Raw genomic sequence first — 26643 nt, forward strand, 5'->3', positions numbered from 1 at the left:
TTGACACCTTCTGGCTTCCCTGGTTTTATTTTAAGTTCCAACTGACATCCCATCTTTACAGGACGCCTTTCCCATCTGCTTCTACATCTAATGCCTTCTCTTTCTTAACTGTTTTCTCTTTATCCCATATATAGCCTGTTTGTACATATTTGTTTGCTTTTTGTCTCTCTCATTAGATTGTGAGCTCCTTTAAGGCAGAGACTGTCTTTTGCTTCTTTTTTGTGTCCTTGTGACTTATCACAGTGCCTGGGAGTTTTTGTTTTTGTTTTTCTTTCAGCAGGTGACTAGTGGATTCTTTGTATTTCTACTTTTTCCTCTGATTTAAAATAACTGGGCAGTTTTCTTGAAATATGATACCTAGGCGCCCCCTCCCCTTTTTTTTGTTTATGGCTTCCAGGTAGTCCAGTGATTCTTAACTTATCTCTCCTCTATCTGTTTTCTGGATTAGTTATTTTTGAGGCAGCGTGCCTTACACTTTCTTTTTTTTTTATTTTGTTTTTAATAATTCTTGTCTAATGGCATCAGTAACTTCTGTTTGGTCATTTCTGATTTTCACGGAGTCTTTTGCTTGGGTAAGGTTCTGCACTCTTGTGCCGTGCTGTTAGTTCCCTTTCCAGTTCTTTCTCCCATAGCTCTCATTTTTTTTCCTAGTTTTTTCCTCTGGCATGGCCAGTTAATCAACAGGTATTCACTAATGCTTGCCATATGCCAGGCACTGGAGATCCAAACATGAAGGGTGAAAATCCCTACTTACAGTGAGTCTGTCTATGTTCTAAGGAGATGAGGACAAGTATATATGAAATTATGTACCTCACAGACGTGAAGTTAGATACAAATCTGCATGTGCACATGCACACATATGTGTATGTACACGTTTCCATTACATATATGTATATATAGTGTACGTATGTGTATATGTGTGTGTGTGTGTATATATATACACACACACATATATATATACATACACACACACGCGCGCATACATATAGATATCCATCTTTATGTATATCTATATCTATCTGGAGGGATAGATAGATAGATAGAATTATAAATAGGGACTCTGTGGGGCAGAGGTAAATAGGGAGGGCATTACGGGCATGAGGGAATGGCCATTGCAAAGACAGAGTCAAGAGGTGAAGTTTCATGTGTGACAGAGAGAAAACCAGTCTGGATGAGTAATGGTGTGAGACGGGGAATAATGCCCAGTGAGGCTGGAGAGATAGGTTGGAGTGAGGTTGTGTAGGGCTTTCAAAGCTAATGGAAGAGTTACTGTTTTATCCTGGAGGCATTAGGAAGTCACACGATCAAGTCTACACATTTGATCTTCACAACAACCATAGGAGGTAAGTACTATTATTATTCCCATTTTAGAGTTAGAAAACTGAGGCAAGCAGAGCTGAAGCTACTTGGCCTGGGGTGACCTTGGGTCTTAATGATTGCAGGTCAGGTGCTCTGTCCACTGTGCTGCCTTGTCTTCCTCCTGTGGTTTCAGGCAGCAGGGAGGGCCTGGCTTCAGGAGCTGGTGAGAAGCTGACGGTCTTTGCCACACTTCCCTCTTCAGACCCCTGTATTCTTGTGCCTACTTCTGGACACGACAGAGGTGGTGGAAAGCTGGAGAGAGCAGTCAGAGTACTGAGGAATCTTGAGTCCGTGCCATCGGAGGATTAGCTGAAGCAAACGGGGATGTGTAGCCTAGAAAAAAGAACAGTCAGGGTGTACAGAGTGGTACTCACAGGAAAGCTAGACTGGTTCTATTGGGCCTCAAGGTAGAACGAGCAGCAAGAGTGGAGGTTGTCGAGGACAAATTGAGGCTTTGTGTCAGGGGGAGAAAAAGCAACAAAACCCCAAAGACTTGTATCATTTAGAGCTCCCCAAGTACAGGATGGGCTGCTTCAGGAGAGAGCGGTGTCCCCTCACTGAATGACTTTAAGCAAAGACCAGGTGACCACTTGTCAGTGAGCCGTACTGGGGATTGTCTTTGTGTCTTCGTTGGACTAGAAGACTGCCAATGTCCTTTCCAGCTCTGAAGTTCTGTGATTGTCTGTCACATCAAAGGGACAGGGTAATAGACGTACCACAGAGGCATGTGGTAGAGGTCAACAACATCATTTGTCACTTGATGCCACTTTCTGGAATGTCTCTGCACTTTTCTGGTAGCTTCATCTCTATGCTGCCCATCCTGGTTCTGTTGCCTGTTCTTGGACGTGTTCTTTCCTTTACACAGAGACCTGTCAATACACCTATGAGAACCAAAGCATGGTATTGCCCTCTACTACTCCAGGGAGTTAACGCATTCTCTTCTATGTGACAATATAGCTTTCCTATCCCTTGCCAAACCTTCTACAAGCTAAATATGTTTACTTTGGTCTCCAGACACTAAATCACTATTTTGCTACTGTCCTCCTGGACACATAACAATCAGTTTCCATCCCTCTTAAAATGTGGTCCTCAGAGCTGAACATTAAACTCCAAATGTAGTCTAACCAGGACAGAGTACAGTAATCTTTTTAATTTCTGGCATGTGCACACAGACATAGAAAGATGTCTTTCTTTTTCTCTCTGTCTCTCTATCCTCTCTCCGTGTCTTTCTGTGTCTTTCTCTTTGTGTCTGTCTCCTCTTTCTCCGTCTTTTTATCTCTGTCTCTCTCCGTATATGTGTGGTATCTTTAATGTGTCCACAGAACATGATGTTAGTTTCATTCAGATTAAACTTATGAACAGAACCTGCTATCCAACCACAGCTCTCCAATCTTGTACTAATTTAGATAATGTTTTGAACCTAACTGCAGGATTGATTCTGGTTGAATTTTATGAGTTTTTTCAAATAGCCTGTTTTTTGAGTAGTGGAGAATTTTTGAAATCTTAATTCAGTGTCTTCTAATGTGTTAGCAATTAAGTGGCTCAGTGAGTCCAGCGCTGGGCCTGGAGGCAAGAAGACCTGACTTCAAATCTGACCTCAGATACTTACTAATTCTGTGAGCAAGTCATTTAAATCTGTTAGCTTCAGTTTCCTCATCTGTAAATGGGGATAATAACTTCTACCTCCTAGGATTTGGTGAGCATCAAATGAGATAATGTTTGTAAAGCAGTTAGTACAGTGCCTGGTGTCAGCTATTAGTATTAGCAATCCTACACAGCTTTGTGTCATCTGTAGAGTTGATCAGCCTGCCTTCCATGAGTCAGGACCTGTGATTTTATTGGTTAGGGGAAGTCTCAAATGAACAACCTTTTGTCTGATTTGCCCAGGGTCACATAGCTAGTAAGTGTCATGTGTCTGAGGCCAGATTTGAACTCGGGTTCTCCTGACTCCAAAGCTGGAGCTCTATCCACTGTACCATCTAGCTGTCCCTTGACTGGTTGATTTTTGAATGATGGAATCTAAATTTCAGCAAGGCATTTGACAAAATCTCTCAAGGTAATTATTTAGACAATTTAGAGAAATATGTGATAGATAAAAAGTACAAGGTTGTTTTTTTTTGAAAGTGTTCTTAATATACTCATAATGGGTATTAGTGGTCAACATTTTCTTTCTTAACAACCTGGAAAACATCATTTTTTAGATTATACATTTTTGATCAAGATTCAGCTCAGCAGATGTTAGCCTATCTAATTTAGACATTTTTCTTTTTCGAAATTTTATTTTATTTTTAATTTATGGGATAAAACAAGATTCCATATCATAATATATAAAAAATGATTGCACATGAAACAATTTAGACATTTTTCTATAGATTATCATCAGTGGTTCTGTTATGAAATATACAATTAGTTTTTCTGTTCTCCAAAATAATTCATTTAGTCTAGGATAGTTGAAATGATTTAGTAAAGAGCAGAACGAAGCCTAAAACATGGAGACCACATGTCTTAGCCTACCATATGCTCTTTATTAAATAGTTTACTATTTTTAGATTGTTGGTAATTTTTTGGTAGAAAAAACAATTTAGAGCCGATTTTAAAGCATTTTCCTCCCAGAAAATATTTCATATATTCACACTTTTACTTTTTCTTTCAGAGCACCTTAGTTCAGAGATTAGGTGTGCAACAACAGAGGCAGCTCCAGAGCTCCCCATTTCTGTGGGAGAGACACTCCAGAATCCCTGGGATTCCAAGTTTGCAGAAGTGTGGGAGTGTGATATTAACTTAGAGCAACAGAATGGCAAGCATGAAAAACAGTCCCAGCAAGTGAAAGTCATCCGCAGGAAAGCTTCCAAGTTTAATGCTAAGATAAATAATGCCTTTGGAAAAGGCTTTAGTCTGGAGTCAGTCCTGGTTCCACAGCACAAAGTTCTTATGGGGAAAGGTCTGCATAAATGTGATACACATGGAAAAAGCTTCAAACAGTGCTTAAATAAAAATAAACTGAATGGGATCTCAGCTGAGAAAAAGAGTTATGAATATCATAAATGTAGAAAGCCATGGAGTTGCCATTCAGACCTTATTCAACATCAAAAGAAAAATACTAAAGAAAAATTGTATGGATGTGGAAAAGTGTTTGGCAGCGGCTCATCCTTTACGAATGATCCAGTAATTCATACTGCACAGAAACCCTTTCAGTATAATGAATGTGGAAAATCCTTTAGCTTGTCTGGAGACCTAAGTGAACATAAGAGAAATCACACTGGGAAAAAACCCTTTGAATATAGTGGATGTGAGAAATCTGTTGGGTGCTGTGGAGCCCTGACTAAACATAAGAGAGGTCCAGCAAGTGAGAAACCCTTTGAATGTAATGAATGTGGGAAGTCTTTTGGGTGGCGTGGAGACCTTACTAAACATACGAGAATTCACACTGGAGAGAAACCCTTTGAATGTAATGAATGTGGGAAATCATTTAAACAGCCTGGACACCTTACTGGACATAAGAGACTTCATACCGAAGAGAAACCTTTTGAATGTAATGAATGTGGGAAATCCTTTAGGTGTTCTGTATACCTTACTAAACATAAGATTATTCATACCAGTGAAAAACCTTTTGAATGTAATGAATGTGGGAAATCCTTTAGGTGTTCTGGATACCTTACTAAACATAAGAGAATTCATACAGGTGAGAAACCTTTTGAATGTAATGAATGTGGGAAATCCTTTCAACAGAGTGGTAATCTTACTGTGCATAAGAGAATTCATACCGGAGAGAAACCTTTTGAATGTAATGAATGTGGGAAATGCTTTAGAAGGAGTATAAAGCTTACTGCACATAAGAGAATTCATACTGGAGAGAAACCCTTTGAATGTAGTGAATGTGGGAAAGCTTTTAGGTGGAGTGGAGACCTTGCTACCCATAAGAGAAGTCATACTGTAGAAAAACCTGTGTAATGTAATGTACATGGGAAATCCTTTAGGTGATGTGGATACCTTACTGAGCATAAGAGATTTTATGCTAAAGAGAAATTCTTTGGATCTAATTACTGTAGTAAAGCCTTGGAACAGCTCAGAACTCTTACTGACCATGAGAGTGCTCATATTGGAGAGAAACCTTTTGAAAGTAATGAATGTGGGCAATCTTACGAGTGTATGGAAAACTCATTAAAGATGAGATTTTCTACTGGAGATAACATTGGAACGTAACTAGTATGGGAGAGCATTTCCTCAGCATGGTCGTCTTTCTGCACAAAAGGGAATTCATACCAGAGAGAATCCATTTGTGATGAATATAGGGAAATCTTTCAGGTTGTCTGGAGATGTTACTAAACACGAAAGCATTTACACTGGAGAGAAATGGCCTTTGTAGTCAGAGAACCTAGGTTCAAAGTTCATCTATGTAACTTATAACCTGTATGACCTTGGATAAGTCACCTGATCTCACTGGGCCTTAGTTCTCTCACCTCCAAAATGAGGGGGTTGGACTAGATCTTGCATACTTGTCCTTTATCAGAGAAGTTTGCTTCAGTTCCCCTCCCTGCACTATTGACTGTTTTTATTCTAAGTCTACCTGGATTGATTTTGCTTATGCAAAACCTTTTCCATTTTATGTAATCAAAATTGCCTCTTTTTTACAATTGATCACCTTTATACAGAGTCATAAAATTTGAGAGTCAGAAGAGACTTCAGCAGCCATCTAGACCAAATCCATAAATGAGATAAACCCCCACTTTAACATACACCCTCCAAGTAGAGGGAACCCATCACCACTTTTGTGCAGCTCCAGTTGTCAAAAGTCTTTTCCTTACATTGGGCCTCAGTTTGTCTCCTCTATTTCTTCCCCCTGAGACCAACCAGAATGAGGCTAATTCCTCTTCCACATGAAGACGCCTTCAAATGCTTGAAAACAACGATCATATGCTTCCCGCGTCTTTTCCATGCCCATCTCTGTCCCTTGATTCTTGTCATGAACTTAACGTGGCTCATAACTCTTCTAGTTGATGCAACCTGATGGGGTAGTAGAGAGCACTGGGCCTGGAGTCAGAAAGACTTGAGTTAAAATCCAGCCTCAGACACTGCTAGCTCTGTGACCCTGGGAAAGTCACGTGATGGCTATCTGCCTGTTTGCTCAATTGTAAAGTGGCAATAATAGTAGCGCCTACCTCCCAGGATTGTTGTGAGGATCAAAGGAGTGAATGCTTGTGAAGCATTTAGCACAGTGCCTGACACATAGTGCTTAATAATTGTGTATTTACTTCCCAGTTCCCTAGTTGCCTGCCTCTGGCTACCCTCCACCTTATCGGTGTTCTTAAATCTTGGTGCCAAGAGCTGAATTTGGTACTCCAGATGAGGTCTTTCAAGGGCAGAATACACTAGACTTATTATCTCCCAGAAATTATTCCCCTCTTACTGTAGCCCAAAGTCATGGTACCTTTTTTGGAGTGTCACATCACACTAAGCTTGCAGTCCAATAAGACCCTTGAATTATTTTTCACAGCTGCTTTCTATCTATTCCTCTCCTATCTTATACTAGTGAAGTTGATTGGGTTTTTTAATCCAAACATAGCATTTTAAAAGTTTCCTCATTGAATTTTATCTTATTATATTCAGCCCATTGCTTGAGCCTTTCAGCCTTTTTTGGACTCTGACTTTCATCCACTACGTTAGCTATCTCAGATTTTTCTTGTCTGCAGATTTGAAGAGTTTATTAACAACTATGTCTTTTTTCAAGTCATTGATTGATCTCTTATCTAATCTCCTTGTCTCTTGTAGTGAAAAGTATTTCCTTCCCTGTTGCAATTTGTTTATAATATGAGCTTTTATGTATACTCATTGTATGTATTTGAAATTTATTTTGGGGTGTGGTGTCCACTGTTAGGCTAAACTTGATTTCTGTCTTCGCTCTTTGATTGATTGGCTTTCCTTAAGTATTTTTCAGTGTTGCATGGGGGTGGAGCATTAAGCAGAGATGAGTCTGTGGAAAAACAAAAGGGAAGAATAAAATTCAGTATAACAACAAAATACACAAATAAAAAGAACCTGGATACTTACTGGGACATCCTGTTCTAGGGCTCCTTCTGGCTACTTCCCCCTCTCTCTCAACCCAGGGAATAAGAAGTGGCTTCTTTCCACCATCCTGGGTTCTGTCCCATTCGCTTTTCTCCAGGAATTGTCCACCCCAGCCTGGAAGTAGAAGTTTCTTCATGGGCTTATTCAAATATTATTTTCTATGGTTTGTCTGGAGTTTCTGTGGCATCCTATCCATGTGAAACATTGAGAGTATGGAATAGTTTCATAGCTGTCCTACCTTCAGACCCTCTGTCCAGGCATATTTTGAAAGAATACTGATAGCAATTGAGATAAACTTAAAACCACTGTTAGAATCAGAAAATTGACTTGTGTCCAACGAGTCATCTTTCCCATGGGCATCTGAAACTGAATGTGTTCCTAGGAAAACTAACCTGCTTTGATTTGTGGAGAATGTAAGTATCATCCCCACCTTCAGTCAGTCACTTACCCCATGGTCCACTCACCCACTCTTTAGGGCTTCCAGGGGAAAAAAAAAAAGATGAGATACCTTTAGCTGTCCCCATACCAGGAGTATAATAGCCTCCCTTTAAGTAAGGGCTATGCTCTGACCATACTAGTGCCCCCAACAGAATGATAAGGACATATAAAATTTATTGAGATGGAGAGAGTGAATATTAGTATCTAATAGTATAACATCAGACAGCTTTTTTATATGTTTATAGTTTTGTGTTGATCAGGAGATCCCCATAATGTCTTACAAGTACATCTTTACTAACCCTCTTCTTGGGTTTGGAGTCTGGCTAACTTCATTGTGGGTGACCTTTTGGGCATTCTTTAAGAGTTGTAAATCATACAGCGTGGTTATAAAAAATGGACCATATCTGCCATTATATTCAGGTGGCACAGTGGATAGAGTGCTAGGCTTGGATCAGAGGAAGGTCCGAGTTTAAATCTGGCCTCAGACTCTGTGTGGCTCTGGGCAAGTCATTTAACATTATTTGCCTCAGTTTCCTCATCTATAAAATAAGTTGGAGAACGAAATGGCAAATATCTCCAGTATCTTTGCCAAAAAAGCCCCAAAAGGGTCACAAAGAGTCAGACACAACTGAAATGACTGAACAACCATAAGCCATTATGTTCAACACTGATGTGATAAGGTTCAGCACTTCGGGAGATTTCTGTATTTGTAGAGATGTCACACATTTCTATATCCACAGCTTCGTTCAGGCCCTTGATTGCAGAAGAACAGCTGCTCAGGTCTCTTCACTACACAACCACTTGATTTCTGTCTTCGCTCTTTGGTTGATTGGCTTTCCTTAAGTATTTTTCAGTGTTGCATGGGGGTGGAGCATTAAGCAGAGATGAGTCTGTGGAAAAACAAAAGGGAAGAATAAAATTCAGTATAACAACAAAATACACAAATAAAAAGAACCTGGATACTTACTGGGACATCCTGTTCTCATACCATTTGGCCATTTTAAAAGGACTTGCCCCATTACACCCTTCACTACAGGAAGCATCATTCATGAACGGAATGGCCATCCCAGTTCTAAGAGCTAGACGGTCGGATTTCTGGTTCTGACCATTCCCCTTTTCTTCCTTTCCCCACATCCCTTCCTGCTCCCTGCAGACCAGGAAGGCACCTTTCTTTGTCCTCTTCATGTTCTCCAAGGCCAGGGAACAACAGCTTCTGCAAGTTCTGTCCCACTGTCATTGGTAAGGGCTTTAGAGCATGTGTAAATGTTCTGTGACTTGTTCTAGTCTGATGACCATGAGGTAACCAGGAGCCACTTTGGTTTCATACTTGGACCTTGGGGTTGGGGGGGAATCCAAAAGGCGTTAGTCATCTACAGTCTGCCCCTTCTCTTCTGGTGACTTCTTGCTACCCGATGGCATTCGGGTAGGAAGAGAGAGATGATACTGTGAGGAAAGAGACCTCAGACCTTCTTCATCTGACACAGACAGACACATGGCCTTGGTTCTCTGCCCTTGCTTGTGATTTCCTTAGAAATAAGTACAATTGGAGGCTATGATTTTGAGTGTTGAAAGGCCAGGGGAATGAACCATTCAGTAGTCTGTGTCAGGGTTTGTGGCCAGCCAGTCCAGCTTTGAGGCCCTCAAGAGCAACCTTTGAGAGCCAGCCCAGCAGTAGCTGAGACAAGGGCTTAGCCAGTAGTGATCCCCCCCACCCCAACCCCTGCTTCCTTTTGGTTGTGATGGGTGGGACCAGTGATATGTTGAAACAGTTAAAACTGAATTCACTCTCCGTGGGAACCAAGGTGGTGTTGGAGAGAGTATGTTCTCAGGATGTATGTGCAGGGAAATGTTTGTGTTTCAGTTATTGCTATATCATTAAAGTAAATATCCCTTTGTAAAAGCTTTGTCGTGTTTTTGTTCAGTCATTCGGTTGTGTCCTACACTCCGTGACCCTATGGACTTTGTCCATGGGGTTTTCTTGGCAAAGATACTGAAATGACTTGCAATTTCCTTCTCCAGTCTGTCCCTATTTTACAAATGAAGAACTGGGGCAAAAAGAGGTTAAGTGACTGGCCCAAGGTCACACACCTGGTGTCTGAACTCATACCTTCCTGATCCCAGGCTCCACGCTCTATCCACGGAACCACCTAGTTGCCCTTTTGTAGAAGCCGGTTGGTGTTAATTTGTGAAGTGGAACTGTGGCAGTGGTCACTGGTGGCTAGCAGTAGGGGAATTGTGTGGGGACCTTTAACCTCTCAAGGCTACTAAGAGGAAGAGCTAGGAGGCTTTATCCAGGAGACAATTGGGCCAGAGTACTAGCTATTCCCCCTTCCATCAGCTTCCTCCTGCTTTTTTCCCCACTTACTGTTGCATGGTAGAGGCAGTAAGTAGGTGGTGTGGGGGACAGAGCTCTGGGCCTGGAGTAGGGCCCTGGGGGGGAAAGACCTGCATTCAAATTCTTCCCCAGACACTTAGAAGCTATATGAACCTGGACAACCACTGAACTGCTGTTTGACTCAGTTTGCTCAGCTGTAAAATGGGGATGATAATAGCACCTACCAGCAGGTTTGTTGTGAGGATCGAATGAAGTAGTATTTGTAAAATGCCGGCTACAGTGTCTGGCGCATAGCAGGTGCTACAGAAATGCTTATTCTCCTTCCCCCCTGCCCATGGGATATTTTGGACCAACTTCCTAGTTTTTAACTAGCTAGCTGTATTGTTTTTCATTGAAATGTTTCCCTCAATAAGTGTGATATCCAGTTTAATTCTCCCGAAGGCATTTCATCTATAGTGTCCACAGGGGAGTGTGGGTGAAGGTGATGAGAGGAGAAAACTCACCAGTCCTGGGTCTTCGCAGTTCAAGCTACAGTCCAGTGGTCCTTCCCCTTCCCCAGGTGGATCTAATTTTGCTTCTCTGTATTATTTTTCCTGCCTTTCCCATTCTTATTCTTGGGGGAGGAGGGGGGGTTTCAAAGGTGTTTTATATTTGGTGAAGAAGTTTTGAGATGAACATAGTCCCCCGGCTTTTCTGAAAAATATTTTTGTCTTGATCTAAAGATCCAATCATTGTATATTAAGCACGTATATTCATATATATAAGCACCAAAATGTAAGGAATACTGCTAAAATACCACTGGCTACCAAGGAATTGTAAGGAGATAAAAGATGGTTCTCCTCACACTGGGAGGTGGGGGAACACAGATGTCCTAGACTTGTGTATATTGGCTGTGGCCATGCTGTCAAATGGAGTTAGTTACCTGTTTTGTTCTGTATCCTGGGGGGAGAGGAGGGAGTTGGAGATGAGGAGGAGGGGCATTAAGGGAAATAAAAGCTGGGTCAAAACAAAAGGGAAAAATATAAAGTAAAATAACAATACAGCGCAGAAAATATTTGGAGCCCTGGCCTTGCTGGGACCTCAGGTATAGGTGGGGTGGAGTAGGGAGCGGGGAGAGATAATACTGCTCTTCCCAAGCGGCACAGTCTAGGAACATGCGCAGAAGCTTTCCCTGGCCTTAGGACCACATTTCCCACAAGTCCAGGAAAAGCTCTGGGTCTTTCTGCGTAGGTCTGCAGCTGTGGACACGTAGGAACTACAGCTGGTACCTTGGAGAGCAACTGGAAGGAAGAATCTCCGGAGACTTCCAGTTCTTTTCATCTATTCTCCCTTAGGCACTTAGCAATCTGCCCCTCCTTGGTGAGTGTCACCCGGTTAGCACCAGGGGCACCCAGGCGGCCTTTGGAGGACCTGACCTGGCCAGAAGCCCTCCTCCTTTTCCTGCCCCTGAGCCTCAGTCTGGGAGGAGGGGGGAGGAAAAAGAAGAGGGGATGGGGCGCTGGCTGCTCGGAGCCAGGGTGGGTCTGTCTCAGCTTCCTTTGTCCTGGAAGCAGCAGGAGAGGGGCTTTCTGTGAACTACTTGCGTGTCTAACCCTGGACAAATGGAGCTCCTCTGAGTCTCAGTCTTGTCACTTGAAAATTGTGGGGAGGGGTGTGGAACAGGGTGATCTGGTCACTCAAATGCCTTCTAGCCCAAAATCCATGGTCCCATGAATTCTTCCTGGTGCTGGGAGTAATAAGAAAATGCTGGCCTTATTCCTGCTTGATCTCTCCTTCCCAGATCTGCCTTCTGAGAACTCTGTTGTTTTCTAAAAGGAGAAGGAAATGGTCCCTATTGGCCCCCCAACCAGCTTTCAGGTGAGTTGGAGTTTCTTCATGACCAAAATAATTAAAACCTTGATTTTATGTATTGGAAACCAAGAGAGAGAGTCTCTACCTGATAATTATTGCTTTATACTTTTCTAGCTTTCTTTTCCTCCAGTCCTCAATTCATTGGTCAAGACAATCATGCCTGTTAAGTACTTGGTACTGAGCTAGATGCTGTAAGGGGTGAAAAATAAGTATATGTGGCTGCCCCTTCAAATAAAGAGCTTTGAGTTTCATTATGGAGACTAGATCAAGACTAACTCTTTAATATGCATTACTCATGCTGTTTCCAGTAATGTCTACTGTTGAAGTGCTAAAATCAGTTCATGAAGAGATTAAGTACTATATGAGTTAGGAGAAAGATACAGATGAGCAAGGAAAGATCGTTGAAGACTCCTCTGACTTAGGCATTGGGCATAGTTAGGTTTTGGGTAGCTGGGGAAGAGTGATAGCACAGCATCTTTTGGAATCAGTATGAAGTCTGGGTTGTTTGTAGCAGGCAGTTCACTTTAGGCAGTGGTAGGAGATGAGTTCAGTTGTGCTCAGAATATAGACAACCATAAAGAACACAGTATTCAATTTCCACCTCTTCAAAGAGCAGATTTATGAGAGGCAGCTAGATGGGTCCAAGGATATGATGCTGGACTTGGAGTTAGGAAGATAAGAGTTTGAATTCTGCCCCAGACACTTAATATCTGCGTGACCCTGAGTAAGTCTGCTTCAGTTCCTCAATGATAGCACTTCCACATTTTTTATTAACTTTTCCACTTTATTATTATTACTTGGGCATTGGAAGCAGGAATGTCTTCTGTAGAGGGGGAGGTATGAGAGGGCAAGTTGTAGGAGCTGTGGTCTGTTGATAAAAGAGAGATCTCTGCAACATTATGGATGAAACCAAGTACCAGTGGGCTAAAGGAATGTATTGAAAAGAAGAAGATGGACATACCTGAAGCATATTTAAAGTAGTTGACCAAGGACACCAGATCACAGAGGAGGTAAAATTAGGGAGAAGCTGAAGGCATTTTTCCTGAATGGTGGGTGCTGATGGGGAAATTGAGGTATCAGTGAGGATGCAAGATAGATATAATGGATGTTGTAGAGTGAGAGAGCTAGTCACAAAAGAAGTTGGGGTGAGAAATGGGACCATCCAGTTTGAGATGTTTAGGCGTGAAACAGCAGCGGTGATGCACAGCCCATGACCATGCTCTCTGGCAGCTCATTGTGGAGTGAGGGCGGGTAAATGGAATGGCAGTGACCCATGTGACTTCTTAGTGGCACGTTGTGAATGTCAAAGTGAACAAAGATACAGAGAAGAGCAGGACAGACACAGGAGATGACAACCAAGTGCTGAAGTTATCTAGCAGGGTGAAGGGTGGCACTTGGGAATGGATATATGAAGGTAAAGGTGATAGCATTCACAGCTTATTCTTTAAATGGTTCTGCTCCAGAATGGGTTCCAGATTCTTCAAGTGAGTCTTTCAGGTATGGAGAATTTATGAGTCTTCTCAGTAGTTTAAATATATATTTGTAAGATGTGGGGAGGAGTGCTGTAGACAAATCACAATAATGACAACCCGGTAAATAAAAGCACAGAAGCTTGGTAATTTCTAGGAGCCCCCAGTAGCGTGGATAGAGGGAAGAAGCAAAGCCTTGGCATCAGTTCTGTAGTCAGTGCTACAAGTTCCATCCCCCAGCTGCAATATAGAACATCAGGCTACCCTTTTGTATGATCTTATGCATTTTCGATGTATCTGAGAGTTTAGGAAACAGCTTGAAGACACAACTGCATTTAAGGTCAGGGTTGGCTAACCAGTAAGAAAGATGTAGATGGGAGATGTAGGGAATGAGGCATAGCTTGAAACACTTTGTGGCCAATGATGGAGGAAGATGAAGAGGGAGCATGGTGGTCAGTATAATAGGGGACCAGAGTAGCCTAGAATGAGGAGACACAGAGTGGCTGGTGCCAGAAGTGCAAAGAGCCTAGATGTCTCTAACAGCCTCCTTTTATTTTCTGGGGGTCATTCTCACCATATTCTAGTGTCAGTTTCTTCCCCAGCAATAACCTCCATTTGGACACCTATTTATCAGGTGATGCTGTTTGTAAAGGTTCTGCTGTCTCTTCCTTCCCTAGCAAAAACTCAGGGGAAGACATTTTGCACAACTTTCTTTCAACCAACAGAATTCTTTAATTACTCTGATTTAGCTTCACTTAAACTAGTAGGCTTGGATATTCCTCCAATGCCTGGGACCTGGACGGGGTTTATCTGAATGTCAGGCCCTGACTTGTTTCTGATTCCCTATACCCCTCCTCCATTTCTTCTTTATTTTATCTCTATTTTTGTTTATGGTGTGGGATTACAGAATACCCAAGAATTCGTGTTAACACAGAGTGTCCTAACCTATACACATGGGGTTAAGGCTGATAGTTTTCCAGAATATTGATTCCATCAAGAGAATGATGCTGTTTATAACTTGTCACTCACCTTGCAGGGTATAATTGGCTCCTGTTACCCTGGATTTCTTTAAGTGACAAGTTGTTCTGATAGAGAATTTCTTCTGAGGGCTTTTATTTCTCAATATTCTGTTGTGCATAGACAGTTCAGCACTGTTTTGTCTTTAGCCCTTCCTAAGAAGTGTTTGCATTGAAAAGGGACCATGCTTCAGCCTTGGAGTCAGGAGGACCTGAGTTCAAATCCAGCCTCAGACACTTGACACTTACTAGCTGTGTGACCCTGGGCAAGTCACTTAACCCTGATTGCCTCACCAAAAAAAAAGAAAAAAAGAAAAAGAAAAGGGACCATGGTGGATTACAGTGGACTTTATTTTCCAGGGAGGCAAAGAAGACTTTTTGTTGACCTAAGAAACTTCAGGATCTGAATCTGAAAGAAGACCTCTGACCTCTGGTCAGACTTGAGTCTCCTTTTCCTTGAACTATTTGTACAATATTGCATATATTGTCATGTTGCCCGCAGCCAGATAGTACACTGAACGGAAAGGCGCAAAATAAAACGTGAAGACATGGGCCAGGCGGAGCAGTAGAACTGACTCAGTTTATTCTTCTGAGGGTACAGGGTACGTAGAGAAAATCCATCCTAACTTCAAAGAGTCCTTCCCGTGAGACACTCCCTGAAACATCTGCTAAGGATGTGATAACATATATTTCCTCCTTATCAGAGTTCCTGGATAGGGTTGTAAATTCCAAGGCTTTTTCCTGGCGCCTGTACAGAGGAGTGAATATGTAAATCTAAGGTTCAAAGAGTGAGAAGGAATGTCTCAGGAGCCTCCTAGCAGGGAGAGATTTGGAGAGCCCTTTGGGTTAAAGCCTGGGCAAAGGTCAAACTGTCCTGGATCTTAAACCCATATCGGACTCTTAAGAGCAGCCCTCAACATTGTCAGACTTGGCTGATATGTTAATTGGTTTTGCTGAACTGTTTTTTTCTCTTGTTTATTCTTAATTACGTGGAATGGCTCATTGAATTGGGGAAGGAGGAGCTATTTATTTGGAAATAAAAGTGATATGAAAACAAATTCAATAATTTTTTTTAAAAGAATGATGATAAGGAGAAGTAAAACGAGGTCCCTTTGGTCTTTTAATTGCCTCACTGAAGGACCCAGTAACTTATTATGTAGGTCACTGGCTCATCGTCCTGAATCTTTCCAAGGAAGCTTCTAAAAGACTATATAAAGTATGCCACCTAAACTATGCAGATTTAATTCTTCCTGTACCTTGGGTAGCTTCTGGATATTCCCACTGTCTATGATTTCTGTTGCTATGAAAGCTTTTGGGGTCCTCCTTAGTGCCTATGGTTTTATAAATGTAGTACTTCCCAATTTAATCTTTCCAAAACAGCAAGCTAGAGTCCAACTACTTTTGTGTAGATGTGAATAACAGGTTTCAAACTAAGTGAAAGTGTGTGACTCAAATGCTCAGTTGTGAAGAACATTAAATGCTAGAGCACTGCTCTTTCAATGTGCTGCAGAGTTAAAGATACTTTTTTAATAGCATTATAATTTTTTTTATTCATGAAAATCTGCTGTGTCTCCCTCCCACCTCCACCATTCCACCTTCATTGAGAAAGAGAAACAAAATCACTTATAACAAAGCAAAACAAATTCCCTCATTGGCCATATCCAAAAAATTATGTCTCAAATGATACTTTGAATTCATCTGTCAGGAGGTGAACAGCATCTTCCATCATCAGTCCTCTGGAATTGTGGTTGATCAAAGTTCTAAAATTATTCAAAGTTGTTACTTTTCCTAGTAATATTGTTATTGTTTAAATTGTTCTGGTTCTTACTTGACAGGGTTGAATACAAAATTAAATACGTAGATGATACTCAGTTAATGCTTTGAACAACAACTTAATAATTGATCTGCCTCCCTTCCCCAATACATTCTCCACAAAGCTAATACTCCAAAGCCACCACTGTGACCTGTCCCTCCTCAGTTCAGTAGAGTCTGGTGTCTCTATTGCCCCCAGTAGCAAATACCAGCTCCTTTTTATTAAAAACCCTTCCCTTCCTTATTCCAGACAACTTCTCCAAGGCCTAGTAGATGGTGTCCCCCTATACCCACTCTCTGGTCCAGCCAAACTGGCCTTCTTAATGTTTCTCATATACAACATTCCATCTCCCATTCCATTCCTTTTCACAGACTCCTCCATGCCTAGAAGGCGCTTCCTCATCATCTGCCCCTCTTAGAATGCCTGTCCTCCTTTGGATCTAAGCTCCAGTACCACCTCCAGAATGAAGACTTTGCTGACCACCTCTTTTTAAAAATTTATATGCCCAATTCATTTATCTTTCTCTGTTTTGTTGATAAAGGTGTTTAAAGATATACATTTTCCCCTAAGGACTGCTTTGGCTGCATCCAAACATTTTGGTATATTTGTATATTCTCTCTGATAAGAATGTAAACCTTCCATAAACTAAGGAATAGCTCCTTAAATCCTTGCCATAAAGACAGCAGTGACTATTAGACTGTAAATTCCTTGAGGGCAGGGACTATCTTTTGCCTCTTTTTTGTATCTGTGGTGTTTAGCACAGTGCCTGGTACGAAGGTGCTTAATAAACACTTGTTAATTGTTTGACTATGGCCCTGGCCTTTATTAGCTTATGTGTTGGAGGTAGGAGGGTGTCGTCAGCCCCGATAAGTAAATACCAGATATATACATGGTAAAGAAAAACTAACTTCTCCAGGAAATAGACCTTAGAAATGAGGGGCCAGGAATGGATAAGGATTGGTCTCATACAGGAAGTGTTGCTTGGGCTGAACCCTGAAGGAAGGTAGAGAGTCTACAAGGCAGCAATGGGGAATACTCAGACCCTGAACTGTTATGGATAATTCTGGTACAGCTGGCTAACTTCTAGTCACCCCAGAGGTCCGTATGAGAGAGGATCCCTGAATGACCAGGAATTTGTTGAATGTTTCAGGAGTCAGTGACGTTCAAGGATGTGGCTGTGGAATTCACCCAGGAGGAGTGGAGGCAACTGGACCCTGCTCAGAGGAGCTTGTTCAAGGATGTGATGCTGGAGAACTACAGGAACCTGGTCTCCCTGGGTAAAGGCAGATTTCCTTTTTGACTCCATATTTGCTTACTGGGCTTCACATTCTCATTTGCTAGAGGCTGTGTGGTGTCTCCAGGGCTCAGCTCACTTCCGTGGGCTCAGCTGGTGTGGTGGGCAGGGATATTCCAGAATATGTGCGATATTGGGGCTTGTAGGATCCCAAATTTAGAGTTGGAAGGGATGACCCTAGAAATTATCTAATTCCTGACCCTTATTTTATGGATGAGAAAACTGGGACCCAGAGCAACTCTATTCAAAACCCTTTCTCATTTCTTCCCCCTGAGCAGGACTGGCTGTTAACAAACCAGGTATTATCTCCCATTTGGAGAGAGGAAGAGCACCTTGGATTCCAGAGAGAGCTGTCTCAGGGGGCACCTTTCCAGGTGGGTGATTGAAAACCAGGCAGGTGGGAGTCACTGCAAGGAAGAGCTGCAGTCTTCTGGTTGTTCAGGGGCAGTGTCTTTGAAGTACTGGCTGAGGTCCATGCCTCAAAGTTTCCCGGGCTCAGGGAGAAAGCCTGCGTTTAGCCAACTGGAGTGTTCTCATATACATTCACCTTTACTTCAACCAGCTGGTTTCCCCAGGATCACTGAATAGTAGATCTAGGAAGGCCCTTAGATGTCATCTCCACCATCTGCTTTTATAAATTGGGCCCCTGGAGCCCTGAGACCTTAAATGAGAAAGAATCACATGATCTCAGCCCTGGAAAGGCCTTCAGAGGCCGTCTAATCTAACCCACGCTTTTATAGAACAATTAGAGAAGCAGAGGTCATTCTGTGTCCTACCTGCCAAGGGTCCAGCCTTTGCTTTCATATCTTCACTGAGGTGGAGCCCACCACCTTCAAGGCAGCCCATTCACCCCTTCCAGACAGCCCACAGTGGGGGCTGTGTTCACCAGCTCTTTGTACCTTCTGCCTGAAGCTCTGCCCTGTGGGGCCAAGTATCGCAGCTCCAGTCCCTCTTCTTCATGACGGCCCTTTAACTATTAGAAGATGGCTTTGATGTTCCCTATGGGAGGTTCCTCTTCTCCCGTTAATCATCATGAGCCATCCTGCTTGTCATCATCTTGGCACTATCTGGCTTATCAGTATCCTTCCTTGCCTTTTACACGTCAGCATAACACTTGCTTGGTCTTCTGACTCTTTCCACTGTGTTCAGTTTGACATTTCTGCTTGTTGGTCTACGCAGTTTCAGAGAAAGATGTTTATCTTTCTGTATCTGTCATTGTCAGGCTTCCCTTTCCACCTTGTCTTCCCCCTTCATCCTCTTCCATGGTTATCCCAGAATCTGTCCAGGATCTCAGGAGCGACCTTCCTGGGCCAGGCTTCCCTCCCTCTTGCTTGCTTGACTGCTCACATGGCTTAGATGAGATGAGGGTCAACAACTGTTACTTATGATGACATGTAGCCTGCCATCGACTCCTGAGGTCTTCCAGGCCTGCCCTTCTGCCCTGCCTCTATCCCTAGCAGTCCCTGGGCACTGTCATCCAACCTGCCTGTGTAACTTATGGATCTCATCTGTCTCCTGAATCCTGGGCCTTTGCCCATGCCTGGCAGCTGACATTTCTTTTACACGTTTTCTTCCGTATTTATAGTGTAAGGTCTCTGAGAGCAAAGGCTGTCTTAATTTGTCTGTTTGTATCCCCATGGTTCTTAGCTAATAATAAGTACTTAATTTTTTTTTATTCTTTCTCAACTCACCTAGGTAAACATTTATTAGGGATCAGGGCTAAGCCCTGAGGATACAAAGAAGCCTTAGTTCTTCTGTGTGATGCAGTATTTATGCAGAGAGGTGAAAATGAGATGATTCCAGGAGGGAAAGATCCCTGTCACCTGATACAGAGGTGCAGAATGTTGAGAGATAAGAAGAGGCTTTGTGTAGATACACTGTGGTGGTGTTTGAGCAGAGCCCTGAAGCCATGGATTTCAGGTGTTGGAGGTGAGGAGGGAGGTAAAACAGTTAAAGTTTGAAGGAATGTTTTCAAAAGTAACCCTTCAGATTTTTTGCTGTGTCAACTTGGAATGTGAAGGGCTGCAAACAAAATGCAGTGAAGTGTGTTAGACACAGTCAGAGATGGGCCTTAGGGGCCAGGTTGTGTCCGGGCTTCTGGTGGGCTTGGCCATTTGCTGTTCCTTCACCTGGACGTTCTATCCCCGGTCACTGGCTTTTGTGGGGTCTGGCCACTGTAGCAGGAAGGTGCTCCCTTCTCCCTTTGACTCTTTGTATGTATCGTTCTTTTAGTTCTACTTTCTTCACTCTGTGGCATTTCATAAAAGGTTTCCCATGTTTCTCTGAAATCTTCAGGTATCACTTCAAAATCTATTATTATATGATAAAATTATGTGACAAATTCCAGAGGTGACATAAACCTTAATGGTTATCAGTTAACTGGCAAGCATTTATTAAATGCCTACTGTGTGCCTAGCCCTGTGGTGGGTGTCGGGGATAGAGACAAAAATGAAAAAGTCCCTGTTCTCAAGGAGCTACCATTCTTTCTAGTTATTCCACTAGTTCCAAATCTACCTAGTTTTGTTACCGCTTAATCCACACCTCACATTTCCTCTAAGAACAGAATGAGAAACTTGGTCAAAAACTCCACTAAACCTAGGCAAACGCTATCTACAGCATTTGCCTGATTTACCAGTTTAGTTACTCTTTAAAAAAAAGACAAAAATCTTAGTCCCACCTGTTCTTGATGAAGCAATGCTGGCTAGCCTTTTGTGATCACTGCTTCCTTGCTGTGATTTTCACTAATCATACCTTTATAATAGGTTTTAGAATTTTCCAGGACTGGAGACCAAGATCAGGGGCATATGGGTTTGAGATTCCATTCTTACCTCTTTTGGGAATCAGGATATTTTCCTTTCTCCAGTGCTGGGGTGATAGTATTAGTAACCAATTTTGATATCATGTTTTAAAGTCTGTGGAGCACATTACATATGTTATCCCCTTTGAGCTTCAGCACTTTGGGATTAAGATACTCCAGGTATTATTATTGTCTCCATTTTAGGCATGAGGAAACTGAGTCCCAGAGAACCTAAGGGACTTGTGCGTGGCGATAGAGAGTAAGTGTGAGAGGTAGTGTCTGACCTAGGCACGACCATCTTTCATTCATTATCAACGTTGGTTCAGTATTGACACCTGCCACTCTCCTCAGTTATCAAAAGTCTAGCTGATCTGGCCCTGTTGTTCAACTGTCTTCTTACTTACCTTGGCCATTAGCTCCTCATAAACAAGTAAGGCAGCTTTGAAAGTTACATAAGTTTATTATGTGCTTAAGAAGAAAAACAAGCTGTACGTAATCGATCAGCATTTCATATACAACCCCCTTCTTCTGTTCTATAGTATAATTTGAAATGTTCATTTTATTTGGCATTCACTTTAGAGTTCAAACAAACAAACTTATAAGACATTTTTGTTCTGATCTTTAAAGTCCAAAATGGTATGCTTCAGTCTATATTCAGACAATATCAGTTCTTTCTCTGGAGGCAGGTAGCATGTTTCATCACGACATGTCCTTTGGGATTGTCTTGGATCATTATGTCACTGAGAATAGCCAAGTCATTCACAGTTCTTCATCTTACACTGTTGCTGTAACTGTGTACAATGTTCTTCTGATTCTGCTCACCTCACTTTTTATTAGTTCATGTAAGTCTTTCCAGGTTTTTCTGAAATCATCCTATTTGCCATTTCTTATAGCACAATAATATTCCATGATAGTCATATGCCACGGCTTGTTTAGCCATTCCCCAGTGGATAGCATCCCCTCAATTTCCAATTCTTTGCCACAACTAAAGGAGCTGCTATAAATATTTTTGTAGAAATAGGCTCCTTTCCTTTTTTTAAATCTCTTTGGGATACTGACCTAGTAGTGCTATGGCTGGGTCAAAGAGTATGCGAGTTTTGTAGCCCTTTGGGCATAGTTCCAAACTGCTCTCCAGAATGGTTGGATCAGTTCAGAACTCCACCAACAGTGCATCAGTGTCCTAGTTTTTCCACATCCCCTCCAACATTTATAATTTTCCTTTTTTGTCAAATTAGCCAATCTTACAGGTATGAGGTGGTAATTGCTTTTCTCTAATCAATAGTGATTTAGAGCATTTTTTCATATGACTGTAGATGTATTTGATTTCTTTGAAAACTGTCAGTTCATATCCTGTGACCATTTATCAATTAGGGAATTACTTGTATTCTTATAAATTTGATTCAGTTCTCTATATATTTGAGAAATGAGACCTTTATCAGAGACACTTGCTGTAAAAACTTTACCCTCAGTTGTCTGCTTTCCTTTTAATTTTGGTTGCATTGATTGTGCAAAATCTTTTTAATTTTATATAATCAAAATTATCCATTCTACATTTTGTAATGCTCTCTGTATCTTGTTTGGTCCTAAATTCTTCCTTTATCCATAGATCTGACTGGCAAACTATTCCATGCTCTCCTAATTTGCTTATAGTATCACCTTTATGTCTAGCTCATGTACCCATTTCGAGCTTTTCTTGGTATACAGTGTGAGATGTTGGTCTGTACCTAGTTTCTGCCATACTGTTTTCCAGTTTTCCCAGCAGTTTTTGTCAAATAATGAGTTTTTGTCCCAAAGGCTTGGATCCTTGGGGTTATCAAACACTAGATTACTATGGTCATTTAGTACAATATATTGCATACCTAATCTATTCCACTGATCCACCATTCTGTTTCTTAGCCAGCACCATTTTGTTTTGATAATATAGACTTCTTGAAAGAAAATTGAGCTTTGAAAGGAGCTAGGTATTCCAAGAAGCAGAGATGAAGGGGGAGAGCACACCAGGCATGAATTATCACAGGCCCAGTCTAAAGCATGTTCCAGGTGTAGGATACAATAAATCCTTGGGGAGCACAAAACATAATTAAAAGCAACTTGATTACTATAGGATCAAAAATGATCAGAAAAGACATAGGGTTAAAATAAAATAACAATCACTTCCTCCTGCAGAATCAGGAGGCTGATGAGCGTTCTTCAAAGAGTAGCAACAGTCAAGGTGAAGCCTCTGGCCCTAGCTCCCCCGGGCTGTGATTTCTTATCTTAGGCCAGGAAGAAGCGACATGGCCCTCCTCTCCCCTCCAAGGACTAGGTGGCCTACACAAAACAGGTGCCACAGAGATGGAAGACCGAGTGTCTGGCTCTGAGGGAAAATGATGTGCAATCAGCCTGAAAAAAAAGAGACTAGCAGTAGATTCTGAGCAGCTTTGGAGGCCAAGCCTTCTTTTGTAATTGAGAGCTACTGAAGCATTCTGGACCTTGGTTTCCTTTTCTATAAAATGAAAGGTTGAACTAACCACCCTCCAAAGGCCCTTCCCACTCTGGATCTATGATTCTACAAGTCTGTGATGAGACTAGAGCTCCAGAGTTAAGAACTGTGTCCACAGATCTGGGAGTTATCTGCATGAAGGTAATAATTGAACCCATGGAATCTGATAGGATCATTAAGAAGAGAGAAAAAAGGACCTAGGACGGTGCCTTAGGGTGTACACAGTAAGGGGGCAGAGGAGGGATGAAGATGCAGCAGAGGAGGCAGAAGACTTGAACAGATGAGAGGAGAACCAGGAGACTAGAGAGTATCCAGGAGGAGGGAGTCACTGACCAGCAGGGTCAGTGGTCAGCCAGTGCCAAGAAGGATGAGCACTGAGAGAAGTCCACTGACAGATCAGTGGCGATTCTGAAGGCACCGGTTTCGTGTGAGGGAGGTCAGAAAACAGGGTTTAGAAGAGAGTGCAAGAAGAGGTAGCACCAGGGACAAGCAGCCTTCTTTCTCCCCTTCACTTGTGCACTGGGTTTCCAAACCTTCATCTTTATTAAAATGGATTTCTCTGAGTCATCTTTCTTCAAACAGTGCAATGTGAAATTCTTCAGATAAAACACATCCCCTGTCACCTAGCAACAGCATAGAGAAAGCAGAGAAAACCCCTGTGCCTCCATTTTATTTCTTCCAAGGGCTAAATTCCTTTTTCTTTAAAATTTTTTTTTAAATTCTGAACATAAACTCTCTAAAAAAAAAGAATATTTCCAATTACCAAGTAGAACAAAAAGAGGATTATAGGTGAAACATTCCTTATTACATAGTTTACTTTTTAAAAATACGTAATAAATTCAACATGCTACTTTCCAGGCTGTCTTGCTTGTCTTTGTTTTCTTCTGAACTGCCTGCTCTCTTCTGTGCATTTTAAAATGTTTCAATGATCCAATGACTTCAATAACTTCTTTGTTCTGTTATTTTGGAAACACTGTTGATAGCTCCCTCCCTGCCCCCAAACCCCTACCATGGGGAAAAAGAAAAAAGAAAAACAGTCCCTGTAACAAATAAACATAGTTGGGTTCCACAGATTTGCTATCTGTAACAATGTAGGTCTCATTTGGGACCTTGGGTCCATCACTTCTCTGTTAGGAGATGGGTAGTATGCTACATTCTTGGTCTTTGGAGTCATGGTTAGTCATTAAGTTTTCAAAGCTTTTTTTTTTTTTGTGAGGCAATTGGGGTTAAGTGACTTGCTTGCCCAAAGTCACACAGCTGGTGAGTGTTATGTGTCTGAGGCTGGATTTGAACTCTGGTCCTCCTGACTCCAGGGCCAATGCTCTATCCACTGCACCGCCTAGTGGCCCCCTCGCTTTTTTCTTTTCTTTACATTTTTACTGTATGCAGTACATTGTTATTCTGGCTCTGCTCTCTTCACTTTGCATTATTTTATCCAAATACTCCCATTTCTCTGAAACTTTCCCTTTCTCCATTTCCTATGGTACAATAATATTCCATTATAATCATAAACCACCATATGTTCAGCCATTTCCCAACTCATGGGCTCTAGGTCTTTGCTATAACAACCAGCAGCACCAATGACACTCAGCAAGACAAGGTAGAAAAATTCTCTTCAAAATAAACGACAAAATTTATAAAATATTTGGGAGTCTTAGCTACTGAGCTATCTTTGGACTACAGGGATATAATTACAGAACAAATTGCTTGTAGTTGAGCGGCACTAATATAATAAAATAATCCTCCCTAAATTAATTTACTTATCCAGTGCCATGCCAATGAAACCACCAAAGAATTACTTTTTTAAAAAAATTACCAACTTAAACAACAATAACGAGCATTTCCAAACACATCAGAACATTAAAAGAGGACTCTGTGAGACTGAATATCTACTTTACGCTGCTTTTTAATATATGTGTGTGTGTGTGTGTGTATAATTCTACATGTTGTTTTCTTTTTTAATTGAATATTTTCCCAATTACATGTAATTCTTTTTTCAAATTTTGAGTTCCAAATTCTCTCCCTCCTTCCCCTCCTCCCTTCATTGAGAAGGTAATTTGACATGTTATGTGTAGTCATCCAAAACACATTTCCATGTAAGTCACTGCATGTTATTTTCCAAACTGCCTCACTTGACTCTGCCTCCTTTCGAACTTCCTTCTGTACTCTTGTGTACATTTAAAAAGCTGTGACAGTGACCTTTTTGGGGTGAGTGGGAGGAGACAGCACTATTGCTAACTCCCTCTCCCAATTAACCCAGAGAAAAAAAGGGGAGGAAAAGACAAAACCTTTGTAATAAATGAGCATAGCAAGTCCAATGAATCCACAGCGTGACCGTCTCTGCACCCTATATCTCCTCTGTCAGGAACTGGTTGTTATGCTTCATCATAGGTCTGGAGACATGGCTGGTCATCGCTTTGATCTGAGTTCTTATGTCTTTCAAAGGTGTTTTTCTTTACAATGTTGTCTTTGTAGAAGCTGTTCTCCTGGTTTTGCTCATTTCCCTTTGCATCAATTCCTGCTCTCCAGGATTCTCTGAAATCCTCTTTTTATCATTGCTCAAGGTAAAATGATATTTCATTACATTATATACCACCGTTGGAAAATAGGTTTAGAAGAGAGGGTGAGAAAAGGGAGAACAGGCACCAAGTGTAGCTGCCTTTTAAAAACATTTCAAGCAGCAATTATTCAATTGTCTAAGAGGCGATCTAAGGCACCCCCATAAATTCTAGTTCCTTTTTAACCCTTCCCTTCAGGATCATTGAGACTGTTCCCTCCCTGGTATTATCCTCTTTCTTACTCTCCTCTTACCTATTCCCAGTGGTTACCCTGTTGGATCTGACGGGTTTCTCCACCAAACTGTATACCTGTGATACCAACCTTCCGTTGTCCATTTCAGCTAAGAGTGAGCTTCATGTGATGCCCACTCTCCTCTTCACCCTGTCTTCCATAGTTATATATACTTCCAGGTTTGAATTATAACATGATCCATCCATTTCTTCCTTTCTACACTAGTGTATTACTCCTTTTACACTCCCTTCTCTTCTCCTCTTAGAACTCATAGGACAGAACCAATCCACCTCCAAGATCTCTGTTTTCTCTTACTGAATCCTCTCAATACTTTTTGAAGACATTATAGTTCGGAGGGGATACTTTGTTTCTTCTCCTCCTATTAAAATGTTATACTATATCATGATATAGTTCTTTCCAGTTACTCAAATGAATTTACTTTTCCAGTTTTCTTTGGACTCTAGTATTTGTACTTCTCAGTTCCTACTTAGCTCTGATTTTTTTTTCATCAGAAATGCCTGAAAGTCCACTATTCCATTAAAGGTTCATTTTGCCTATGGCAGGATCATATGCAGCTTTGTGGGATAAGTTATTCTTGTTTGTAAACCTGTCTCTCCTTTTGAAATATTGTATTCTGAGATCTACTCTCATTTTTAGTAGAAGCTGCCAAGTTTTATGTGAACCTGATTATAGTTCTGTGGTACCTGAATTGCCTCTTTCTGGATGCTTCCAGTATTTTTTCTTTGATGTGGGAGGTCTGGATATTGTTGGTGACATTTCTGGGGTTCCTTTCAGGAGATGATGGTACATTCTGTCTTTGCTTTGCCCTCTGGTTCTAACAGATCTAGACAGATTTAATTTATTATTTCTTGAAATAATATTTAGCTGTTGTTTTTTTAAATCATGCTTTTCAAGAAGTCTAATGATTCTCAA

The 26643-nt window shown here is 41.5% G+C and overlaps 1 protein-coding gene across 3 annotated transcripts in view; it reads left to right on the top strand.

Moving 5' to 3' along the window:
- Positions 1-26643, top strand: part of LOC110219992 (uncharacterized) — a 56348-nt gene that overhangs the window by 19943 nt on the left and 9762 nt on the right. For 2 of the 3 annotated variants that reach the window (XM_078145932.1, XM_078145933.1), the window contains exons 2-4: positions 11979-12055; positions 17498-17624; positions 17920-18015. In XM_078145932.1, the coding sequence (XP_078002058.1) occupies positions 12023-12055; positions 17498-17624; positions 17920-18015 (256 nt within the window). In that variant the 5' untranslated portion in view covers positions 11979-12022. Of the gene's footprint in view, positions 1-4012; positions 9764-11978; positions 12056-17497; positions 17625-17919; positions 18016-26643 lie in introns of those variants that run through there. The other variant, XM_078145934.1, reaches the window with a different exon arrangement.

The sequence above is a fragment of the Phascolarctos cinereus genome, unplaced genomic scaffold (genome assembly GCF_003287225.1).
Source record: "Phascolarctos cinereus isolate Bilbo 61053 unplaced genomic scaffold, phaCin_HiC Scaffold_726;HRSCAF=1367, whole genome shotgun sequence".
Classification (NCBI taxonomy): domain Eukaryota; kingdom Metazoa; phylum Chordata; class Mammalia; order Diprotodontia; family Phascolarctidae; genus Phascolarctos; species Phascolarctos cinereus.